This window comes from Cynocephalus volans, chromosome 8, assembly GCF_027409185.1.
Source record: "Cynocephalus volans isolate mCynVol1 chromosome 8, mCynVol1.pri, whole genome shotgun sequence".
Lineage (NCBI taxonomy): Eukaryota > Metazoa > Chordata > Mammalia > Dermoptera > Cynocephalidae > Cynocephalus > Cynocephalus volans.
Genome location: NC_084467.1, coordinates 46,496,418 through 46,520,953, shown reverse-complemented (window position 1 = coordinate 46,520,953; position 24,536 = coordinate 46,496,418). Strand labels below are relative to the sequence as shown.

The 24,536-nt window shown below is 39.5% G+C and overlaps 1 protein-coding gene across 4 annotated transcripts in view; it reads left to right on the top strand.

Moving 5' to 3' along the window:
• Window positions 1-11,132: 11,132 nt before the first annotated feature.
• Window positions 11,133-24,536, top strand: part of USP24 (ubiquitin specific peptidase 24) — a 135,234-nt gene continuing 121,830 nt past the window's right edge. For all 4 annotated transcript variants that reach the window (XM_063106912.1, XM_063106914.1, XM_063106913.1 and 1 more), the window contains exon 1: window positions 11,133-11,551. In XM_063106912.1, coding sequence (XP_062962982.1) covers window positions 11,231-11,551 — 321 coding nt within the window. In that variant the 5' untranslated portion in view covers window positions 11,133-11,230. The remainder of the gene's footprint in view (window positions 11,552-24,536) is intronic.

Genomic DNA, 24,536 nt, shown 5'->3' with positions numbered 1-24,536 from the left:
AGCTCATGGAAAGAGGTATTCAACAGCCAGGAAGTAGAGTCAATCAAAAGCAATATGGAAAGCTGGAATATAGAGCCAGCTATCCAGGAGCAAGGAGACAAAAATGAGTAGTGTCTGCTTGGGGCACTGCTCCCAGAATGAGATTTGCTTTCTTCAGCTGGCATATAGTGTCACATATCGTATAGGTAAGTATGCTGAGTTAAAGGCCAGGAAGTAGGACATCAGAGAAATAAATGCATCCTTTCACCTTTCTCTTTTTTGTAAAATCTTTTTACGTTCCAAATTAAATGGTCCCAGTGTCCTTTTCTTGTAATTGCTTATCAGCTTTAATTGGCTTGTTTTCAATTGCATACATGTGATATGATTATGGAAGTCTGCAGGCAAATTTTCCTAGCTAAACCTGAACTCATCTAAGGCCAAAATCATCATCTTCCCTTCTGGTCAAACCCTGACTTTGGAAAATACCGCCACTATTCTCTCAATCATGCAGCCATAAAATCTAGGAGTCTTTCCTTTCCCTTTATCATCAAATCCAATTGCCAAATCCAGAAGAATTTACTTTACTTTTGCAAGCAAGCTTCTTTTCATTCTCACCCCACCGCTCTTTGTTTGATCTCTTATATCCAATACACTAATGTCAGTTTAATCTTTTTAAAGCGCAGCTTCCATCATGGCATTCCCTGACTCAAAACGTTTAATGGTTGTCTACTGCCTAATGAATCAAGGAAAATTCCTCGGTTTGGCAGTCAAAACCTTGGTCTTTCCTTTCCATGTCTCCTCTCTATTTGACAACCCAATATCATTCATTTCTTTATGCTGTATACCGCTATATTCATAGTTCCTCTACTGCAAGTAAAAGGCCTTCCAAAGTGGAAGCAGTGGAACAAATTTGCAGTGCCCAGGGGATAGGTCTGCCCATTAGTCATGACGGTTCAGGACAACCTATTGCTGCTGCTGGAAAAATAACTAAAAGCTAACATTGGATTGTCATTATGTCAGTCACATTATTTTCTAAAGTGAAAGATGACACCACGTTAACTTTTAAATGACTCCATTTGGCAATATACTGTTTTTATTAAGGGGTAGAAGGACCTAAGTATTATCTTTCCCCCTCTCTTCTTTCAACTTTCTCCATTATCCATGCTGACTTTGTTTATTTATTTATTTATTTTGGCAGTACATACTCAGATCCCAGACTTCCCCAAAAGTAATTGCTCTCTTTCCTCAATACAAAGAGTCTTCAAAAAGTTCACAGAAAAATTTATATTATCTTTTAATTCTATTTTTCCACGAACTTTTTGAAGTACCCCCTTATTATCACTGTGTTTTAAAATGAAATATTAGCAAACTGAATACAGTACCATATATAAAGAATTATACACCATGACCAAGTGGAATTTATCCCAGGAATGCAAGGTTGGTTTAACATCTGAAATTCAATTAATGTAATAAACCATACTGATAGAATTTTTTTAAAAAACCACATGATAAAGAAAAAGTATTTAACAAAATCGAACACCATTCATGGTAAAAACACACAAAAAGCAATAAAAAAGAACTCCCTCAACTTCATAAAGGACATCTATGAAAAACACACAACTAACATCATACTTAATGGTGAAAGACTGGATGCTTTTCCCCTGAGATGAGGAGCAAGACAAGGATGGCTACTCTTGCCATCTCTGTTTGATACTACACTGGACATTCTAGCCAGGGCAACTACAAAAAATAAATAGATAAAAGGCACCCAGATTGAAAAGGAAGAAGTAAAACTATCTCTATTCACAGATAACATGATCTTGTATATACAAATCCTAAGGAATTAACTAAAAATTATTAAAACTAATAAACAGTTCAGCAAGGTTGCAGGTTACAAGATCAATATATAAATTTTAATTATGTTTTTTACACTTGTGCTATGGTCTGCACTTTTGTCCCCTCATGTGGGATGAAAAGCTCATGTGGAATTTAATCCCCAATATAGTATTTGAAAGGTGGGACCTTTAAAAGGTAATTGGATCATGAGGACTATGCCCCCATGATGGATTAATCCATTCATGGATTAATGGGTTAATGGTTAAAGGAAGCAGAGCAGGTGCTTTATAATGAGAGCAACCGAATATGTGGAAATGCTCATCTCAGACCTCACTATGTGATATCCTGTGTTGCCACAGGACTCTTCACAGAATCTCCACCAAGAAGAAGGCACTCACCAGATGTGTGCCACAGACCTTGGACATCCCAGCATCCAAAACTGTAAGAAATAAACCTCTCTTTTAAATCAATTACCCAGTTTTAGTTATTCTGGTATCAATGACAGAAAACTGACTCATAAAACTTGCAACAAACAATTTAAAAATAAAATTAAGAAGGGCCGAGCCCGTGGCGCACTCGGGAGAGTGCGGCGCTGGGAGCGCTGCGACGCTCCCGCCGCGGGTTCGGATCCTATATAGGACCGGCCTGGCTGAGTGCCGGTCACAAAAAAGGCAAAAAAAAATAAAATAAAATAAAATAAAATTAAGAAAACAATTCCATTTACAATAGCATCAAAAAGAGTAAAATATTTAAGGCTCAGACTCTGAAAATTACAAAACATTGCTGAAAGAAATTAAAGAAGATCTAAATAAATGGAAAGATATCCTGTGTTCCATAGATCATGTTTAAAGATTTAAGGTGGCAGTACTCCCCAAATTTATCTACAGATTCAGTGCAGTTTCCATGAGACTTGGAGCTGACTTCCTTGTATAAATTGACAAGGTGATTCTAAAATTTGTATTTAAGTTCAAGGAATCCAGAGTGGCCAAAACAGTTTGAAAAAGAAGAAGAAAATTAAAGGACTCACACTTGATTTTAAAACTTACTACAAAGGAACAGTAATTAAGACAGTGTGGTACAGACATGAAGAAAGACATATATACCAATAAAACAGCATGGAGATTCCAGAAACAAACCTATGTGTCTATGGTCAATTGATGTTTGACAAGGAAGCAATGACCATTCAATGGCAAAAGAATAGTCTTTCCAACAAATGGTGCTGGGACAACGAGATAGCCGCTGGATGCAAAATAATGACACTGAACCCTATCTCACACCACATATGAAAATTAACTCAAAATGGATCAAACACCTAAATGTAAGGCCTAAAACTATAAAACTCTTGGAAGAAAACATAGGCAAAAAGCTTCAGACCTTGAACTTGGCAATGGTTTCTTAGATATAACACCAAACACACAAGCAATAAAAGAAAAAATAGATAAATTGGACTTCATCAAAATTTAAAACTTTTGTGCTTCAAAGGACATTATCATGAAAGTGAAAAAGACAACCTACAGAATGGGAGAAAATATTTGCAAATCATACATCTGATAAGGGACTTGGGCCTGGACAACCCAATTCAAAAATGGGCAAAGAACTTCAATAAACATTTCTCTAAAGAAGATATATAAATGGTCAATAGGCACATGAATAGATGTTCAATATAATTAGTCATCAGGGAAATGCAAATCAAAACTGCAATAAGATGCCACTTCATACCCACTAGGATGGCTATAATAAAAAATGTCAGGTAATACTAAGAATCAGAGATGTTGAGAAATCAGAACACTCATACACTGCTGGTAGGAAGTAAAATGGTTAAGCTGCTTTGAAAAACAATTTGGCAGTTCCTCAAAAAAGTTAAACATGGACTTAAACATTTGACCCAGCAAGACAACTCCTAGTTACATATTCTAGAGAGATGAAAATATATGTCCACACAAAAACTTTTACTTAAATGTTTATAGTGGTATCATTCATGATAACCAAAAGGTGGAAACAACTCAAATATCTATCATGAGTTGATAAACAAAATGTGATATAGCCATACAATGAAATATTATTCATCCATAAAATGGAATGAAGTACTAATACATGCTACACCCTGGATAAAGCTTGAAAATATATGCTAAGTGAAAGAAGCCAGACTCAAAAGACTACATAGTATAAGATTCTGTTAATACGAAGTTTCTAGACTTGGCAAATCTTTAAAAGACAGAAAGTAGATTAAGTGGTTGCTTAGCCTTGGGGGGAATGTGGACATAGGAAAATGACAACTAAAGGCTACAGGGATTCTTTTCAAGGATGAAAATGTCCTAAAATTGACTGTGGTGATAGTTTCACATATAGGTGAATATACTAAAAATCACTGAATTGTACACATTAAATGAGTGAATTGTATGGTATGCAAATTACATCTCAATAAAGCTGTTACAAAAAAAAAAAAAAATCCAATGCCCAATTAGAGTATTCAAGGTATTGCATTGATGCCAACTTTCTGGTCGCAGTTTTCTTACTTTTTAACATATGTAATAGGTACAAATTTGCATTCATCAAAATCTGGTGCGTTAAATATCATTTTACTTTGACTTTTCCAAAACAAATTAAAATGTACCTGAACCCCCATTTGCCAAAGTATTGATAAATTGAATTATAGTCATAATTAGGGCTTCCTCCCCTACTGCAGGAGGAATTTATTCACCTTGCAGGGGTCTTCTGCAGTCTAGAGCATTAGGAAGAGTCCTCTGGTCCTTGGTCTACACTGGTTAACACTGATAGGATTGCAGTGTAAGCCTGCGTAGGCTAAGGTCCTTTGAGGGAAAGCAGTTCTGAGGTTCCTTGTCCTGCTACAGAGTGGGGGATTTTGCAGAGACTTGAGTCCTGGGGCCCAGGCAGTCATTTCTCTTTGAGCTCTTTGTACTTCCTGGGGCACTGTGAGGCAACAGGCAAAGGCTCTTCCTTCTCATGGAATTGCCAAAATATTAACTTATTCCTAGTCTCAGAATACTTCCTTCTCTGTTAGGGCCTGCTCCTTCTACCCTCTACTTTAAAGTACTTTTCTACAGCTTCTCCCCTTACATGTGGTGTCTGCTTCTAGCAACAACAGATCAGCTTGTTTGAGATGATCCCTCCCACTGAGAATAATTAGAAAAGCGAGCAGAATACACAAAATATCTGTTTGAAGACATTGGAAAGTTCCCAAGACTGTGAGAACTTGAAGGGCCAAATCCCAAAGAGAAAGGAAGCACAGAGAGGTGAGCCCATCATTTGACACTGCTTTTTCCTCTGATGTATTTGCTGGTTCTTTTTTTTAACGGTACATGAGGGTTAATATTTGCTGGTTCTTAATCAGCAATTGAGAGGCCAAGACGCTGGGGAGAGCTTTGGGTAGTCTTAGAAGGCTGCGATAAAAATTGGAAATCAAGAGCCACTGAAGAGGAGGGCCCTGGTAAACACCCTAGGATTTCATTTGGAATGGTAAAATGTTACATTGGTGTCCCTCCCCACCCCGCACCCCAACCGCACCTTTCAGTATTTATGCCTTTGGGTGGTGCTCTCCACTTTGGCTCTGGGCTTGACCATGTGATTTGTTTTTGTCAACAGACATCCGTAAAGGTGACACCGAGATTGGATATGCTCACCGGGCCTCACACTTCTGGACTTGTCCCTGAGAACCCTGCCTTGAGTACGCTTCGACTTGCGCGACGTGACGCTGCAGGTGGTCGCCATCCACCGTGGGGGTGGCCGAGCCTGCCCACTGCCGGGCGCCGCCTCCAGGCCAGCGCGCTGACGCCCCGCCCCGCCCTGCCTTGCGGAGCCCATCCACAGCAGGTGGTCGGTGGTATCTGCGGTGTCCTGAACAGGAAGCGGAGCCACGTCTCCCAGGAGTCGCAGGCGGCTGGCACCCCGTATTTGTCGTAAAGGCCTACCTGCCCGTCAACCAATCCCGGGCTTCACCGCCCACCTGAGGTCTAATGCGGGCAGCCAGACCTCCAGTGTGTGTCCGACCCCTGGCAGATCCCGCCTGGAGACCCCTTCCACAACAGCAGACTCGCCAGCCAGGTGGTGGCCGAGACCTGCAAGCACAAGGGCCTGGAGGAGGGCATTCCGGCCCGGGACAACTTCCTGGACAAATTGCCCCTCCCGGCAGCAGCCTGCCACCTAGGCACAGCACCCACACCCGGTTTGACCATAGCAACATGTCCTGGCATTCTCAAATGACGCGTCGAGACTGTCCTGACACAGTGATGCTCCGCCGGAGAGGTTTCTGGGGTCCACTCCGTGCCTGCCATCGCTTAACGTTAACACTTGATGCCATTTCTATTTATTCCCATTCCAGAGGCAGCAGAAATGCCCTCTTTGCAGGGACTTATTTGACCTGTGGGGGAGGCGGGATGGACACCCAAAACTGGTTGTTGTTTTTTTTTCCATTTCTTCAGAGGGAAACTCGGATGTCCAAAAAGATTTAACCTAAGTGCATTGAGAGGTTTATTTGGGTAAATGGCCCGTAGTGGCTTTCCCCTCTGAAAGGGAGAAAGAACAAGTGGGTAGATTATTTCTAGAAGGCAGGAAGTCCTGTGTGGTCCACGAGTACCTCTAGCTATTAGCTATTAGTATTAGTGCCATCAGAATAATAAATTTGATATGGTGGTAAAACAAAAAACACGCCCCCCCCCCAGCCTCCATGCTTAAGTCAGGGTTACAGCAGTGGAGAGACAGGCCCTGTAGAGAGTCCCTGGAGGATAGAACATTATATGGAGAGAGAGGCCATGTGAAAGAGCATCAAAATGCCCCAGCCAAGCTCCCAGCTGAATGCAGCTTTATGAGTAGTCCCAGCCACCACCAAATGGAGAACCATCCAGCCAACCCAGAGAATTGCAAGAAATAATAAATTATTGTTGTTTTAAGCCACAAGTATTGCCATGGTTTGAGATACAGCAATAAACAACTGAAACGGTTGGCAAAAGCCAAAGAACACTAGAAAGAAGGGAGGACCAAAAATAGACCAGCCCTCACAAAGACTGATGTCTAGCTTTTAAAAAAAATAACAACAAAAAAACCCCCTAATCTCTAACTGGATTAAGTTGCTCATCATCCCTACTTCTAACTGCCTGGCAAAGCTATAGTAAGTCTTCTCTTAAGGAAGATATCATCTAGTAACTCAGGTCATCTCTATGATTTTTAAAACACAAAGCCCAATTTAAAAAAACAAAACCAAAAACAACTATGCTTATAAAAATATAAGAACTGACAGATAATCAAGAGAAAAATCAGACAATAGAAACAGAATCACAGGAGATCCAGAAATGGAAGTTATCAGACACAGACTATAAAATAGCTGTGATTAATATTTTCAAGAAATTAAATAAGATGGAGAGTTTCAACATAGATGTGAAAGCCATAAAAAAGAATTAAAGCGAAATTATAGAACTTAAGTATATGAAAACTGAAATTAAGAACTTAATAAATAAATTTAACAGCAGATAAGATGTAGCTGAAGAGAGAATTTGTGAACTAGAAGAGAGGTCAGAAAAAAAATCTAGACCGAAGCACAGAGAGACGAAAGAATAGAAAATAAAATAACAAGCATATGAGACAGATGTGATTCAATGAAAAGGTCTCACATTTATGTAATTGAAGTCCCAGATGGAGAGGAGAGAGACAATGAAACAGAACCAATATATGAAGAAATAATGACCAACAATTTTCCAAGCTAATGAAAGACCTCAAATCATATATATTCAAGAACCTCTATAAACTCCATTGAAGATAAATACAGGAAAACCACACCCAGACATGTCATAGTAAAACTGCTGCAAACCAAGAACAAAAAGGCAAAGTTTGTATACTGGATAAAAAAATAAAACTCAATTCTTCATTTCAAAATAGTTACCTAGGAAGGCTAATTGGTTCGTCTCCTAACTTGGTTCTCCACCTTCATTCTTCCTCCCTTCTAAACTATTTTCCCCACTGTAGTTAGGTTGATCTCTTTAAAATTTAAGTAATATCACCTCTCTTCTCTGCATAAATGTTTCAGTGGTTTCCCATTCCCTCAGAATAAAGTTCAAACTCCTTATCACAGTTTAAGCGGCCTTCTTGGATCTGGTATCTGTCTACCTTTCTAGCTTCCTTCCCACTATTACCTCTTTAGAACTCTACATTCCCCCCATACTCCACCGGCTTTAATTCCTCTAAATTGCTTTACTGTTCCTCCACACATGCTGTTCCTATTCTTTGGAACTTTCTCCTCTCATCTCATATTCCTTTCCTGGCTTTCCTACTTTCTGTCAGACTATATGTTAAATGTCACTACCTCTGGGAAACTTTCCAGATTTCCTAGACATGGTAATTTACCCCTGTAGAGACCAAGAAATTTGTCCCTTACATCCTGAAATTCCCCTATCAGAGTACCTATCACACTTATTTGTCTATCTTCCTTTGTAGACAGAAAGATCCAAAAAGGCAGAAATTGTCCATGTCTCACTCACAATTGTCTCCCTAGTCCTCATCCTGGCTCAAAATAGACAATAAATAAATTTTAAAATTACTTAATAATGATTAAAGAAAACCCCTATTTCTTGTCTTGAAGATAGTCTACCATATCTCATTTCTAGACCAAGCTATTTTTGCTTTTTCTTTAGAATCTTTCTAGAGAAGGATATATGTGAATTTAATGTAATTTAAATTTCTATGTTTTATAATTCTTTGAATATTTTCTAGATTTTTCTGCAATAAAAATAAAAATGTAAATGAAAAGTATGAATATTTATACCATAGGCCCCACCTCTGCCATTCCAATTCAACAGCGTTTAAAGTGCTCACTTGCTTTCTTACACACAAAAAAGTGTGATTATACTACTTGCATCCTCAAATGACTCTCTGGCTTTTCAGTCACTCCAGGATCCGGTTCAAAAATGGCCTTTCTTGTTTTTTGTAGTCTTTCGTGGCTCGTTTCCAGTTTTTATCACAGACTTTGTTTTTCTCTGCTTCCTTCTCTGCTTCCTCTTCTCAGCTAAGCACAGCTTCCTCTGTCATGTTCTATAAACCTGCCACTGTTGATGAGTCTTTTTTTATGCCATCTAAATCGGTCAGCTCTGTCTCTTTACCTCTTAGGTCCTATCTCAAATTTTAGTGGCAAACAATTTTTTCTTTACCTATTACTTTCTCTCCCCTTGTAACTCATTTCTTTAGTCAGTGGATTAACTCTTCAGAGGGCAAAATTGAATACACTCACTTTGCCATCATCAAATTTTGTCTGTTTTGTTCACTGTTGCATTACTAGTGCCAAGAATAGTACCCGGTATCTGGTAAATAGTTACGTATTTGGTGAATAAATACCTTGGCATGTACTCTATGACAGGCTGATAACGTTGATTTAGATTACTTTTGTTCTTCATATGCCACAGATAAATATTGAAAATTTCATTGAATACCTAGAAGTTGACAACACTTAATAAAATTTTATTTCAATATACATATATTGTGACCCAATCCGATTATAGGCATTCTTCCTTAAGATGTTTTTTTGTCATTGTCGTTCAGAAATATAAGGAGGATTCATTTTATTTTTATTCATAAATTAAAACACTATACTTCCTTTGGATATGAGGCCTAGTCTTTATAATCTAGCCTTTAATCAGAACAACGACGGCAGTAACTTAATTTAAATGTAAACGATAGTGAAAAACTCACCCTGTAAATCAAATTGCTGATGTTCATAAAAGTAGGTGGCAAGTTACCAGGCAAGAAAGGCCCAGGGGAAAAGATGGTAGCAGAAAGAGTGCGGAAAAAAATTCTGGGTACTGGCACTAATTTAAGATTTGGGGTACGTGGAGATCTTAGTGCTGGGTTGGCAACAGGAGGGGGTTGATGGGATAAGAAAGAAAGGTTAGTTGGTGGATTTCAGGTTCAGGAAGAAACCAGGATGAGGGCATTAGGAGACGAACTAAATTAGCAAGTACGTAATGAGAGGAGGAAAAAACATCCGGATCTCTGAAGATGGGGGTAGAAAACTAAGAAAAGCACCAATTGAAAATAGAATGGGGGAAAATAGCAAGGGCCAGGGTTTCGATGGTGGAGTCAGGGGGAATAAAGATAAGGCCCCAGAGTGGCCATGCTAAAGACGGAAAGAGAAAGCAAAGCAAGCAGGCCCTTAGAGGCGAAGAGGAATGCTCAAAGGTAGAAAAAAACAGGGATGGGGTGTTCCCCAAAGGGCAGGAACAAAGAGGGAATCCTGTGGGTCAGCATCAGGATGGGAGCCGCTGTCCAAGACGTTCGGACGAGTCTGTGGCTTTAGGAGGGTAATGTAGTCTGCGTTTTTGGTTTTCATGCAGAGCAATGGGATTGAGATTTCAGGTTGGAAAATGATATTTTAGACTCTCAAGGTACTTCAGCGTAAGAGTTTGGTAGAGTTCAGTCAGGTTTGGTCAGTCGATGTCGGAAGGAAAATTGTCAGGGCTGGGCATTAATTTCAACCTGTTTAGGCTGATTTCAGCGAGGGCTGGAGGGACCTAGTTCGAGTGTACGTGAGGGTGAAAGTGAGCTCGGGTGGTCCGGGTGGCTGTTTCGGCAGGATTTACGTGGGCGGTGAGGCGTATTCCGGCGGCGTCGCGGGTGAATGTGCGTGGGATGAGGGGGAATTTCCTTCAGGACTGCGGTGCATTTCAGGCGGGTTGGAGGTGGATCACAAAGTCGCGGCGGAGGACAGCATTCCACTAAGGATGGGGGCTTGGAGAGCCGCGCTGGGGCGTGCCCGTCCGAGATGGGGAGGCCACAGGGGGTGGCGAGGGGGCTCGGGGGTCCGGCGGCGGGGGCAGCAGCGACCCGGCTGGCGAGGCTCGGCGGGCTCTGGGATCTCAGCGACTTTAGCCCAGCCGGCTGCGCTCCTCTCCAGCCCCTCCCGTCCCGGGGGAACCTGTTGCCGGAGCAATGGGCGGGCGGTGGCGGCGACGGAGGCCCCTGTCTCGCCTCTGCCGGGCCGCCCATCAGCCCTTTCACCCTAGACACGCTTCGCGGCGCGGCCCCTCCCTCCGCTTCTTTATTTAAAAAACAAACCAAAAAAAAACCCCACGCCACCACCACCCCTAGCCTGCAAACGGCGAGGCCGGCGGCGGTCCGTGCCGCTTCCGGGAGCGGAGGCGCGGCCCCGCAGCCCGCGGAGGAGGAGGAGGCCAACATGGCGGCGCGCAGGGCTGGGCCGGGCCGCCGCCGCGCCTGAGCGCCCCGCCGCCCTAGCTCGGCTCGCGGCGCCCACGCCCGCACCCGACCTGGCCCGGCGGCTGCGGAGTACGCGGGACAGGAGCGCAGGGGCCCTCCCGGGCGCGGGGGCGGCGCGGAGGCAGCGCCGCGCGGCCTGCCAGGCTCGGGACCCGCAGCATCGCGGCTCGCCGGCCGGTGCGGCCCGGAGGCCGGCGCCATGGAATCGGAGGAGGAGCAGCACATGACCACGCTACTGTGCATGGGCTTCTCGGACCCCGCCACCATCCGCAAGGCCCTGCGCCTGGCCAAGAATGACATCAACGAGGCCGTGGCGCTGCTCACCAACGAGCGGCCGGGTCTCGACTACGGCGGCTACGAGCCCATGGACAGCGGCGGCGGCCCCAGCCCCGGGCCCGGCGGGGGCCCGCGGGGCGACGGCGGGGGTGACGGTGGCGGCGGCCCCTCCCGCGGCGGGAGCACCGGCGGCGGGGGCGGCTTCGACCCCCCGCCCGCCTACCACGAGGTGGTGGACGCGGAGGTGAGGACGGGCAACCTCTGACCCCCGCGGGAGCGGCCACTGGGCTGGAGTTCCGTGGGGAGGGGACACACCCCACCGGGCTTGCAGTAGAGAGGGAGTGTTGGGCAGGGGCCATACCCAGGGTGGGGAGCACAGAGAAAGAGAATGGAGCACCAGGCTTCAGTCAGGGACGGAGGTCACTGGACTGCGGTCAAGTGGGGAGAGGGACCCTTAGGGGAGGTGTCCGAATGGGAGTTAGGGATGTGGAGCAGGGCTGCGGATCGAGGTGGGGAGGAGTCTCCTAGACTTGGGCTGAGCACGCGGACTCAGCGGGCCGAGGTCGGGGACGGGGAGGAGGGTCCAGAGCTAGTATAAGATATGGACAAGAACAGACACGTTAGCCTGGATCGTGTGATGGGGAGGGAGGACGCCTGTATAAAGGGGTCAGAGAGATAGGGTACTGGTGGGCTAGGCTAGGTCGGAAGTTTTGTGTCACGAGATTTCAGAGAAGGATTGGGAGAGACACCAGGTTCAGAATCAGAGAAAAAGTGGGATGGGCCAGAGTAGTGGCCTTTGCTATGGTCAAGAGGACTGTTGAGGTTAGGAATGGGGTTTGGTCAGAGGGAACATTAAGCAAGGGTCTAAAATGAAAAAGGACTGGGCAGGGGCCAGAAACGACTGGAATTGATGTAAGGTGGGGAAGAGGGGCTCAGTTGCAATAAGGTCTAGGCTGTGGGGATCAAGCTTTAATGAGGTAAGAGGCCCGGACAGGGACAGGGACTGGGACTGGAATTGGAGGATGAAACTGGAACCAAGTCTCGATAAGGGGAGTACTGGTTATAGATAAAGGGAAAATTGGCCTGGGGAAAGGGATTGTAGTCATACTGGGTGTTATGCAGAGGATAGGGAACAGGGTGGGAGATAAATGGGAATTGGGGAGCAGTCTCTTGAGGCTAATGACTTGATCAGAGATCTCAACTCTAGGTGGAGAAAAAGAGGCCTGTTTAGTTTGGAGTGTGAGTAGGAACCTGGCGGGGGGGAACGAACTTTTCCTACAATAAAGGAAAAAGATCAACCAGAAGCAACAGTGATTGTGAATAATTACTTAGCAGAAAAATGGCAGCTCATGGCAGTAATTTTGGTTAGATTCACTGGATAATTCATGTGTTTTAGGGTCCAGTAGACTAGCTTGGCCTGACCACAGAAGAGCACAGAATTCTCAAATTAGTTTATATTTTTAGATAGAGTTATAAATTTGGATAGTTATTAACGAAGCTAAGCCTTCTGAAAGAATTTTTCCTGAGTAATGTCATAACCTTTTATTCATAATGCTTTTGCAGCAGTTGCTTGGGCTGAAGTAGCTTGGGAAAGAAAGTGACACTTCAGAAAAAACAGGTTTCTGCACAAGAATTCTTTGGTTTTCAGACTTTAACACACTCGCTGGATTGCCTTCCATTACTCAGTGTATCTCTGACTAGTGTATGGAAATAAAGATTGTTATTATTTCTAGTTTGGGAATTTTTAAAATTCCCATGTAATTGAGTAACTGTACTTAAGTCACATTAGGAAATGAGCTTCTCATTGCCAGTCCCCATCACTTCTTCGTGTTCCTTCCAGTTTTGACCCAGTTTTGACATCAAGAAGAAAGCCATTGCTTTTTCTGAAAGTGTCTGTTTAACTCTACAAAACTCAGCATGTCTTCATTATATGAGAAATTTTACTTTTTTCTTTTGTCACACCTTTTAATTTCCCATGATTGAAAAATCAAACTAAATTACAATATTTGGTGGTGTGTTAGTATTAGCTTACTGCCTATTATACTTAAGTAGAAATAATTGGGAGTGGCTTCCTTTTGAATGGCAGGCTGAGGAATTTGCTTTCAGGTAGAATCCAGAAAATATCTATCATTTTGAAGCAGTGTATCAGGTCTTCATTTCTCCTTGACCTTTGGATTTGACATAGGGGAGGCTGCACCATTTACTTTTGAGATTTCAAAAGGGGCTGGTGACTTAGGCTGCGTTAGCCATGAAACATTGGCAGAAATTGGCAGGCCAACACTTCCCTGACACACAGAAGCCTGATAAGAGCATTTAATCCATTGTTTGCCTCTGTGGTTTTAAAAATCTGCATGCATGCTGCCAGTGTGGCTTGTTGGTCAACCTTGAGGTAGACAGTGGGAAACTGAGGCTTTTGATCTAGGAAAATAGGGAAAGGTACTAATTATTGTTGAGCATCTACAGTGTGTCAGTCCTGTATTAGGTGCTTTATGCAATTTATTTAATCCTCAGCAAGATAGTTAATAACATCACAGTTTTAGTAATGAATTATTTAATGGCAGATCTTGAATTTGAACCTGGCTCTCTCTGACTTCAAAACCAGCGTTCTTTTACTCAGATCAACTCTTGGTCTTAAGATTGGAATTCATTTGATAGCAATATGGATAACAAGGTAAAATAAAGAGGGAAAGAGACAGATTTTGAGGCTACCGTGCAAGTCTAGGAATGATATAATGAGCACCAAATCAAGGCATTAGGAGTAGAATAATGGGTAGAGTGAAAAGTGTATCATAGGTTTTTAAAAGCTGAAGACTTTGGAAATTAATAATTAGTTCAGCTCCCTTTTTCTACAGATGCAGCCTTTCAGGCCCCACAGGGGGAGTGGCTTGTCCCCAATGAGCCAGTTAATGGAAGAGGTGAGGCTAGAGCTCAGGCCCTCTCACTGTAGGTGCTGTGCTCTTTCTCCCTACCAGCTGCCTCACTTTTATTTTATTTTATCAGTATACAGTGTAGTTGATTTTCGTGTCCCTTTACCGATTCCTCTTTCCCCACTCCTTCTCCCCTCTCCCACCTGTCAACATCATATCTGTTCACTTGTCTTAACAAGTTCAAGGAATTGTGTTTGTTGTGTCTTCTTCCCTGTCCCCCCACCCCCCACCCCAGACTTGTTTGTGTATTTATTTATTTATTTTTAGCTCCCACAAATAAGTGAGTTGCCTCACTTTTGAAGGAAAAAGGAATGGGACACAGTAATGGGCTGGAAGGAAGGAAGGAAAGGAAAGTAAAAAACTGGGTGGAGATTGTCAGCTATTGTATAATTTACCTTTTTTATTTATAAAAACTGAGTACCTTATTTTAAATTATTTATAAATTTCTGTTTGCTGCATAAGACATTTGAGTTTCAGTGTCCTCTTAAAAATATTTGGGAATACACAGAATAAATAAACTCTAATTGATTAAAAAAGAAAAAATGATTAAGTTTATTTTATATTTGTAGTTTGGAGACAACAGTGCTTCTCTCATTCAGTAAACATTTAATGCCTTCTATGTCCCAGGGGCAGGGAGTAGAGTGGTGAACAGAACATGGAGTTTACATTCTAATGTGTCTTAGTCCAAGCCTCTCGTTTTACAAGAAGTGACTTCCCAAGGTCATGTAGCTAGTTAGGTAAAACAGTTTAGTAATTTGGGGCCCTACTATAATTAGGATTTGGTTTAAAATTAAAATTTGGAAGGTAAAAGCAGTTAACTTCTGGTTCAGTACAAGCAAGAAGAATGCAGTTTAAAAAGACTCATATCTAGCAAAACACATGAAACTGCATAGGAAGCCGCCTTTTTAATATCCTCCAGTTAAGCAAAAGTATTGCTTTATAGAAAAGCTGTGTTTCATTCTTGCTAGTATTGATAGATGTGGAAGTATATGTGGTTCTTGGTCTCTCGGTCTGGAACAGACTTTGAGAAGTTTTCCAGTTTTGATTTTGAATAGCATTACTTCAAAACCCTTCCACAGCAGATAAGAGTCTGTTCTATTATTAAAGAGTGAGACCTCACAGCTGCTCTAAATAATTTATCCTGATGTTTAACATCCACACTGTCAGAATTCTTCCCTGGTTCTTCCATTGCTAATGTAAATCCCTCTGCCCATTTCTAAGGGCTCACTCCCCTGGTTTAGCTCTCCACAGAGCTCGTAGAGTTGGTCCTTTGTGATCCTGTCCAGGGGGTCAGGAGAAATCTGAACATCTTATAACAGCATCTTGTAAAACTTAACAATTATGAAATGTACATTATTCAGTAAGTCTCTTTATTATGTCTTTAGGAGATACTAACAGAATTTTTTTGCAAGGAAATTTCACGTTAACTGAGGAAATACCCTAGCTGTCTAGTTCTGTTAATTAATATTCATAGAACTTAACCTTTAATGCTATGATTTGACAAATATTGTGAACTTGTTTTGTTCCGGTTTTAATGTGAACATTCCTTTAGGAGGTATTTTGTTAGAAGTACTTGCAAGATTCCATTGCTTTTTTGTTTTATAAGGTTAAGAGCCCCCAAATTGGTCCTGCTATAATATATCTAAATCACATAAAAATAAAAATCACATTAATTTGTAGTTCCTTAACTTACCCCATTTCCACCTCTGTTTTTCTTTTCTTTGATAGTAAGTTGGTAGTTTTAAATGAATTAAAATTGTAATGCCATCACTGCGTACATTAAGGTTAATATTAAAATCCATGTTCTTTTTTTTCCCTAAAATACAACAGTCCTAGTATATTTGAGTGTGGCGTAAATATCAAATGAGTAAATTGTACTTAACTGTTAGTGATTTGAAGACATGACCTGCAGTTGGTTATTCACTATGATTTGGTAAATTAAAAAAAAAAAAATCCACTTAAAGATTTTGGAGTAAAAAATAAAATAATTCCCCAGATCAGTTGAAAGTAGATGAAATAAAAATAAAAATAGGGAATCTTAAAGATGAATCAGCATAGACTAATTTTTGAAATAAGAATTTCTTTATGATCCAGTAGATGTATCTTTTTTGGTAATTAGGTCTGTGAATTCATCTGATGAGTAGATTCTCACCTTGTAATTACCTGACCATTCACTTTTAGGATGAATGTAATTTGGCGAGAAAGAAATACTTTTTCTGTGTCTGTGAGTGTGTGGTTCTAATGAAATCATAGTAGGTTGTGACAGCTTTATACAGCATAATAATATTGTTACCTTAAAATTTGAAACCAATTTGAGGAACAGGTTTCAACTTTAATAGAAAAATGTATCAGTATAAGTACATATTTTTATGTTTAATGTCCAAGTATTATATGACATTTATTTGAGTGTGAAAGTGAAAAAAAATTTTTTTTTTAATAAGAAAGATTTAGTACACTCCTTCAAATCTGGAGTTCTGCTTTCCAGGGAATTTTTCATATTTGGAAACCCAGGGAGAAATAAGAAGTAAACACATAAATACATAGGATTGAATCATTTCAAAACAGTTCCATAAATTGAATGCACTAAAGCTCATGGGTTTCACTCATTTGTGTCTAAACTTTTTTTTTTTTAAACACAGTTGAAACGAGCTTTTTTTTCCTTTTTATTGTAACAAAGTTGATTGTACATATCTGTGGGGAAAACAAGTTTTAATATTAGGTTTCCTATCAAGTTAGAAGAGTTTTGTGGTAGTCTAAACATGAGAGCTCTGAGAGGCAAGCGCATTTGACAGTAGCAAGAAGTGACAGTAGCGGCTCAGTGGTAAAGGAGGGGATAGGAACACTTTAAAAGCAGGGTCAACCACAGCAGTTTGTACAGGGTGACTGGAGACAGCTTTATGTGCTTCATAGCCCTGAAAAGATAACTATTGCTAATGATGCCACAGTTGAGAAAACATTCCAGTATGCTCTGTTTAAGTAGGGTCAGGAATGTGTAATACATTTTAGCAAGGTATTAGTTTTTAAAAAAAAGAAGGAGGAGAGAAAAGTAGGATGCCTAAAGAAGTAAGCTTGGATAACTGGAAAATTCAGATATGAGGACATTTCAGTCTGAGGTTGCAAGGTACTACTATGAAAGTTGTGCTTCATTTTGAAAAGAGTAATGTAGTTTTTCTCTCACCTTTCTAGGAAGTTGTAGTTTCTTTTTTCAGTTTGTATTTCGTATTCTCATTATTATCATAGGAATTTTTATTGTTTAGTGTTGTCACATTTTTCAGTCACAGTGGATTTGTAAAAATTTTTCGTTAAGCTCATATGGGTAGTAGATGGCATTATTGTTTATTGTTGATAAACTCTGTGGTGAGTTTTTGGCAGAATGTTTTATAACCACTTTGTTTTGGGGTTATGTTTACTGGTTTATTTCACTGTCCAGTGGTGTGGAACCTGGCTGCCATCGTTGGTGGCTTACATTTTTTATTTCTGTGAGTGTGGGGGAAGTTGAAGCTACGTGTTTGAGAGGTGATTACTTGAAGCCTACATAACTGTAGATTTGATTTGTTTTTATTTGTCCTGAAGGAAAGAGCTAACACAAGTTGAAATTTTATTCTGATAATCTTTCCAGAATTTAAAATGCCTTAATCATTATGTAAAGGTTTATGGAATCTTTTTCTAGGGCTGAGTTGAAGATTTGATTGTTGTATTAGTCTGTTTCTGTTGCTTATAACAAAATAGCTGGAACTGGGTAATTTGTAAGAAAACGAAATTTATCGCTTACGGTTTCCGAGGATGGGAAGTCCAACGTCCGGGGAAAACATCTGGTGAAGCCTCCATTGGTGGTGATTTCAGCTATGCAGGGTGTCACATTGTGAAAATGGCGGAGCAAAGAAAGAGGGACTCTCATGTACTCTCCTTTTAAAGCACTCAGAATCACACCCATGACCATCATTATTTATCCATTCACTACGGCATGTTTCTCACAATCTAATCACCTCTTCAAGGCCTTACCTTTCAATTACCATACTAAGATTTCCCACCCTCTTAACAGTCACAATGTGGATCAAGCTTCTAATACATAAAACTTGGGGGACACAATTCAATCCATATCAGTTGTCCCCTTAGAGATCAGTAATGTTTTTGTCACCCACCAAAGTCTTCCTTTTGTAAAGATAAACTTCGTTGTTCCAGCACACAGTTTGTTGTTCCTATAGTATTTAGCCAGTTATTTGTATTATGAAATTCAATTGACATTATTTAATGTGCTTTCATTTAAATTTATATTAGAAATATTTTATAAAACAATAATTTAATAAATAACGTGATACATTCTTTATCAGTAGGTTTCCAAAAGGTTTTCTGAAATTAAAGTCTTTTTCAGAAAGATTTGTTGGTTATACATTTTTTTGTCAAGACTTCAATTTCTGCTTAGTGTGTTTTTAGAACCCTGCTTTTCATGAACAGGTCAACATTTCTTTTACTTTTTTTTCTTTCAATTTTTCACTCCTATATTGTTAATTTTGGTTGAAAATCGAATTGCTTTTTGAAACCAATAGTTGGAAATCTACAGTGAAGCATTTTGGTAGCAATTTAAAATGTATTTTAGATTCTTGACTGACCCATTCTTCCCTTGGTAACCTCTGTTTCTGTGACCTGTAGCAGTGCTACTCACAGTTGTTGGGCTGTTGGTAGCGTCCAGACACAGTCTGATCTGTTATTTTCAATGAGTTCATTCACTTGATTCTTTCTGTCATTTATATGCTTTAATGTACTCTCTCATGTCTATTTGCACATTTTTAAGAGGGTGGAACTGCTATTTCTGTTATTTTTATTATTAGAGTTCTCAGAATAAAAATCTAGATTTATATCAAATAATGGTTTACCATTATATTCTAATGGTAAAAACAAAAATTATACTGAAAATGTCAGAGCAGCAAAACAGCTAATAGCCCATTTAGCAAAATAGCTATTCACTCAATAGATTTTTTATTGAGAACTTACTTTGTGCTAGGTACTGAGCTAGGTGTTGGGGAGAAATACAGTGGTGAACAAATCATATTTCCTTCTCTGTTATAGCTTCAAGGCTGGTAGATTTCTTATGCCCTAGAAAATTAAAATATTATGTTTCAGAAACGGAAGGCTTTGAAGAGTTGTGTGTTCAATATGAAAGAGCCTAGATCTATCAAAAGCATGTGGATAGTGCCTCAAGAACTTTTTTGTGATATGATTTATAGTGGTATCCAGGAAACTAAGTGGTATTTTTTTTTCAAGTGATATTTCTTTAGTGCCATGGAATATGCAGAATCTGTATTTATTTACTTGTTAGATGTTTAATATTAGTAGATTGATGACTCTCTCAACCAGTAACTCTTAAAAATGGTGCTAATTATTTTAATGAAATGTCATTACTTGTCCTAAAAGCATGAGTGTATAAGGTTTTCCCAGAAAAGAGAAATTGCTCTAGGAATTGGGTCTTACTTTAGGCTAAAATCTCTTATAATTGTTGATATCATAAAAAAAAGTTATTTTAAAGCTAGAGGAATGTTGGTAATTTTAGAAAGATTTAATGACGGTAGAAATAGCAGTAAATCTAAATGAAAACCTGTTTGGGATTGGTAACATTAGGAACCCTTAGTTTATTATTGATATTTTGTTTTTTGTCGTCAGTTTTATATTGGAGTAGACTTTGCTTGAATAATATTTTGAAAATATTAGTAATTTTCATTTTGTGAGGTTTACGTCTCATAATGTCTGCTTCAACATTCATTTTGGAATGTTTTGATGAGTTGTAGTAGCAATAGATCAGCCTGTACTTACTAGTAACAGTTAAGATGTTATACTAGTGTGTATATATTCGTTTTTGAGAAAATGTCAGGAATCTGCTGAGCAACCAGTACTCTCAATGTTGAAATTATGCCAGCCATATATATATATATAATTTGTGCCATAAAAACAATTGGTTTATGATATATATATGGATATACTGACATCTGTAGAGAGTAACAAGAAAGTCCTGTTTGCTTTTCATTACTTTGTGCTTTATATGGTTGAAGTATCCAAGCATTTGTTAAGGAGGATCAAAGATCAAATGATGCAGTTACCTTGGTTCACCCAGTTCATAGTGATTATAATATGGGAGAGAAATACAAAGACCACTTAGCAAGATACACTTTATAAAATACAAATATTATCTATAGAATTGAGACTGTTTCCTGCCTTTCCCTCTCCTTATTCTAGTAAACAAAACTAAAAGTTGTGACTTTCAGGATTAAAATTGAAGATTTGTTTCAGATCTAGTAGTGACCATGGAGATCTTGTGGTGTTAAATCTTGTCAGCTTAGGGATGAGGACCTCGAATCTTACCTCATTAGCAAAGTCAGGGAGGGAACTCAGTCTTCTACCTCCCAAGATTATTTTGATTACTTTACCATCCTGTCTTTCTGACTTGAAGTTTTTGACCACAGGTCATCTTTAATATATCCTTCCTCATAAACTTTCTGTATTTTAATCGTCACCTTTTCCTTTGTTAGATATAGTTTGGTTTAGAGGGGGAAAGTTGCCGGTTAATCACCCTCCCACCCCCAAAGGTATTTATCCTGTAGTTTATGTTGCCCTTTTATTCAGCATTTTTTAACTTAAGCAGTTATTCATAAGTTTATAAAGGTGGTGGGAGTTGAGGAGGGGAAGGCTGGGTGATTGCTATCACCTGTGAAAGTGCTGCGTCAGTCTGTCGATTTAGTGTCCTTGTACACCTGACCCCCTTGCCTGGGTCTGTACAAAGTCGCACATGGGTATTGAGTACAATACTTAAGAATAAGCTTTAAGAGTCATTATACAAATCTCTTGAAACAGTATACCACCTAATTTAATAATTGTCTGTTTCAGGTGTGTGTCCTTTAGTTCCTTAAAATTGCCTTTTTGTTCTCTATGTAACAGTGATTACCACAAATATCAACTGGGAAATATTGTACGCTTGTAGGTTTGAAATTAAACACTTTGAAAGATACCTTGGAAAGGTGTTAATATATTGAAAACATAACACTTGCCTTAGATTATGTATTTTTGCAAATACAGAAATAAAACACAGTGCGTATTGATGAACTCTTAGAGGACACTTTTTTAAAAGTCAGCCAATAAAGTGTGCCAGATCCTTCTATGACTCCTTCCTTATGCACTTTTCTCTTACATTGCCTGTTCTCTTCTCTCTCTCCCCTTCTTTTGCCATATTGGACCATAAGAGTTAATCCATAGCACTGTCTGTGTGGCATCAACTTGATCCTTGCACTTGATCCTTTCTCTACAAAGTAGTTTTAACACAGGCTTGCTGTTGGCACAGATAGGTTAGGAACATCCTCTTTATTTCAGTCTGGCAAGTCCCGTGAGACTCCAAGTGCTAACATACCACATGTACTGTTAATCACTTTTGCTAATGGTTTTCTACTAGAGTTTGATAACTTCCATTACACTTCCTCTCTTTCATTCTCCCCTCCTACTTGTAAAAACTTTTTCTTGAGTTTGAATAGAAACTCTTACATATATCTCTGTCACCGCATGTATCCCATTGTATTAGAATTGTTCCTTCATTTGTCACCCATACTGAATTGCAAATCTTTTGAGGGAAGGGTCTGGTCTTCTGTATTTCCCCTAAAATTTAGGGTTACACTTTACAGAGGAGGTACTAAATTAAATGGAATAATCTGATATGGGAAATATTTAGTTTGTATCACCATTTTGGAACACATTTTCTCTATTCACATGTATCAAATAGTCTCTAAAAGCTAATCTTGTCTAAAACACACTACACCATAGCTTGAAGGTAACAAATTTTCTGGTAGTCTTTTAGCAGATTTCTGTTGTGGTGTTTACTTTGTGTTACAGTTTGTGGGAAGGAACTTTTTCTGAACTGTTGCCAGTGTCTTTATGATGGACACCATTTTGGACATAACATTAAATTTGAACTTCTGTGTTTGCTGCCACTCCCTTTGCTTTATGGTTTTTATTTAGCTCACATAGAAAAATATTGCACACAGGAAAGAACATAATGGATGCTAAAAGAAACAAACTTTTTTTTAGCCTTTAATAGGAGTTTGCCGTCCATTTTTGTATAGCTTTGTTAGATGACATGGTTGAGCTCAGCTTCAGTAAGGAGAAGGTTATTTGCAGAGATTGTCATTTAGAGAGGAAAGAGGAAACATGCTATACTATAATTAAAACAGGAAACTGATTTTTAGTGTTATTGTTTTTGTTTCAGATTGTCATATTTGTTACATCCATCTCTGTAATAATGATTAATGATGTTGCTGTTAATTCACGAGTTTATTTTGAAATAAAGCTATTGGGATACTTCATTTTTTCTCCTCCTTTCTCACTCCAATATATTTTTTAAAAACGTGTGGGAGGGGGAGTAGAATGAGGAAAGAAATGGTGTGTGGTAAACGTTTGTTCAACATTGAACAAATATTTATTGCATGTTTTTGGCTCTCCTCTAGCCTCTGAGAGCTAAGATACAGTCCCTGCTTTTAAGGAGTTCATGACCTATTGCAGTGGTTCTGAAGGGTGGGTGAGGGATGGCCAGCACCAGATCAGAGTCACTTGGGTTGCTTTTTCAGAATAGCTTGTCCCTATGAGAACCTCTAACTATCTCAGGAGATTCTGACAGAGTGGTAAGTATTGGGTAAAAGTACTTAGTAAAATGTTAGAAAATGGTTAGCTACAAATCCAAAATGGTATAATTTGGTTTATATACTAGATGTATTTGTCCCAAGTATTTTTGTTTGTTTGGTTAGTTTTGGTTTGGGGTTTTTTTGTGGGTTTTGGGGTTTTTTTTTTTGGCGGCTGGCCAGCACAGGGATCAGACCCTGGACTTTGGTGTTTTCAGCACCACGCTGTAACCAACTGAGCTAACCAGCCAAATCCTTCCAAGTTTTTATTTTGAACAATTTCCAAACTGCAGAATATTTGAAAAAATAATACAGTGAACATTCGCATACCCTTCACCTTGATTCAACATATGATTCACATATATTTTGTCATATTTGCTTTATCTCTTCTCTGTCTCTAAGAACACATATACACGCACATATACTCCACACACACATTTTTTTTCCTGAACCCATTGAAAATAAGTTGCAAGCATCATGACACTTGGTTCCTAAATTCTTTAGTATGTATCTCCTGAGGACAAGACATTCTCTTGCAGAGCTGCAATACCATTATCCCAACAATGGAATTTAACATTAATAACATAATGTTATCTATTATTTAGTTCATATTTCCCCATTTGTACTAAAAGCGTTCTCTATAGGTTTTTTGTTTGTTTTTTTTTTTAATATTCCAGGTTGCATCTAGCATTGCATTTGGTTTCATGTCCCTTTAATCTAGATTCTAGAGCAGTCTTTCCATCTTTTTAGTCTTTTGATACTGACATTTTTGTGAAGTATAATCCAATTCTCTTCTTGTATTTTAAAAGATTCTATGATTGAATCCTGTTAAATACACAAGGAAGTTTTATTATTATCTATTAAGGTAATGAGGAAAACTGAACAAACGTATTAACTTCTTTCATTACATAATTTGTTCCCTACTTTGTTCCCCCTTAGTAAGACAGCACTTGTCAATAATCTTTATTTTGATCTTTTATAGAATTTTGGCATTTTTAGGGCCAGAAGAGGTCTTGGATTTATAGGTAAACATTTTCATTTTATAGATAAAACTGAGGTATTGAGATATCATCTTATCTAAGACAGTGGTTCTCAACCAGGGGTGATTTTGGCCCCCAGGGGACATTTGGCAATATCTGAGATCTTTTTGGTTGTCACAACTAGAGGGGTACTTCTGGCACCTAGTGGGTACAGGCCAAGGGATGCTGTTAGACATCCTATAGTGCACAGGGCAGGCCCCCTCAGCAAAGAATTATCCAGCCTAAAATGTCAGTAGAGCCAAGGTTAAGAAACTCCGGTCTAAAATCATACAGCTGCTGGTGGGGCTTAAACCCATGTTTCTTAACTTTCAGTTCTGTGTTCTTTTCACGTGCAAAAAAGTGCAGTGCTTTGCTTTCCTTCCCTCCTTCCCTTTCATTTTCCCCAACTTTATCTTCCATTTCTTCACTTTGAGCCTTTTTGTTAAACCTGATGAATTATTTTATGGCTAAAAAGATTAAGACAAATTAGATCATATTGCTTGAGAGAACGTGAAGTATCTTTCTGAAAAGATAAATATAAAAGTTTTATTCCTATAATTAAAAATTTGTGCAGAACAGCCTTTTAAGAGCAGTTTAGATAATCATAATAGCACTTTACTTTTGTTTATATG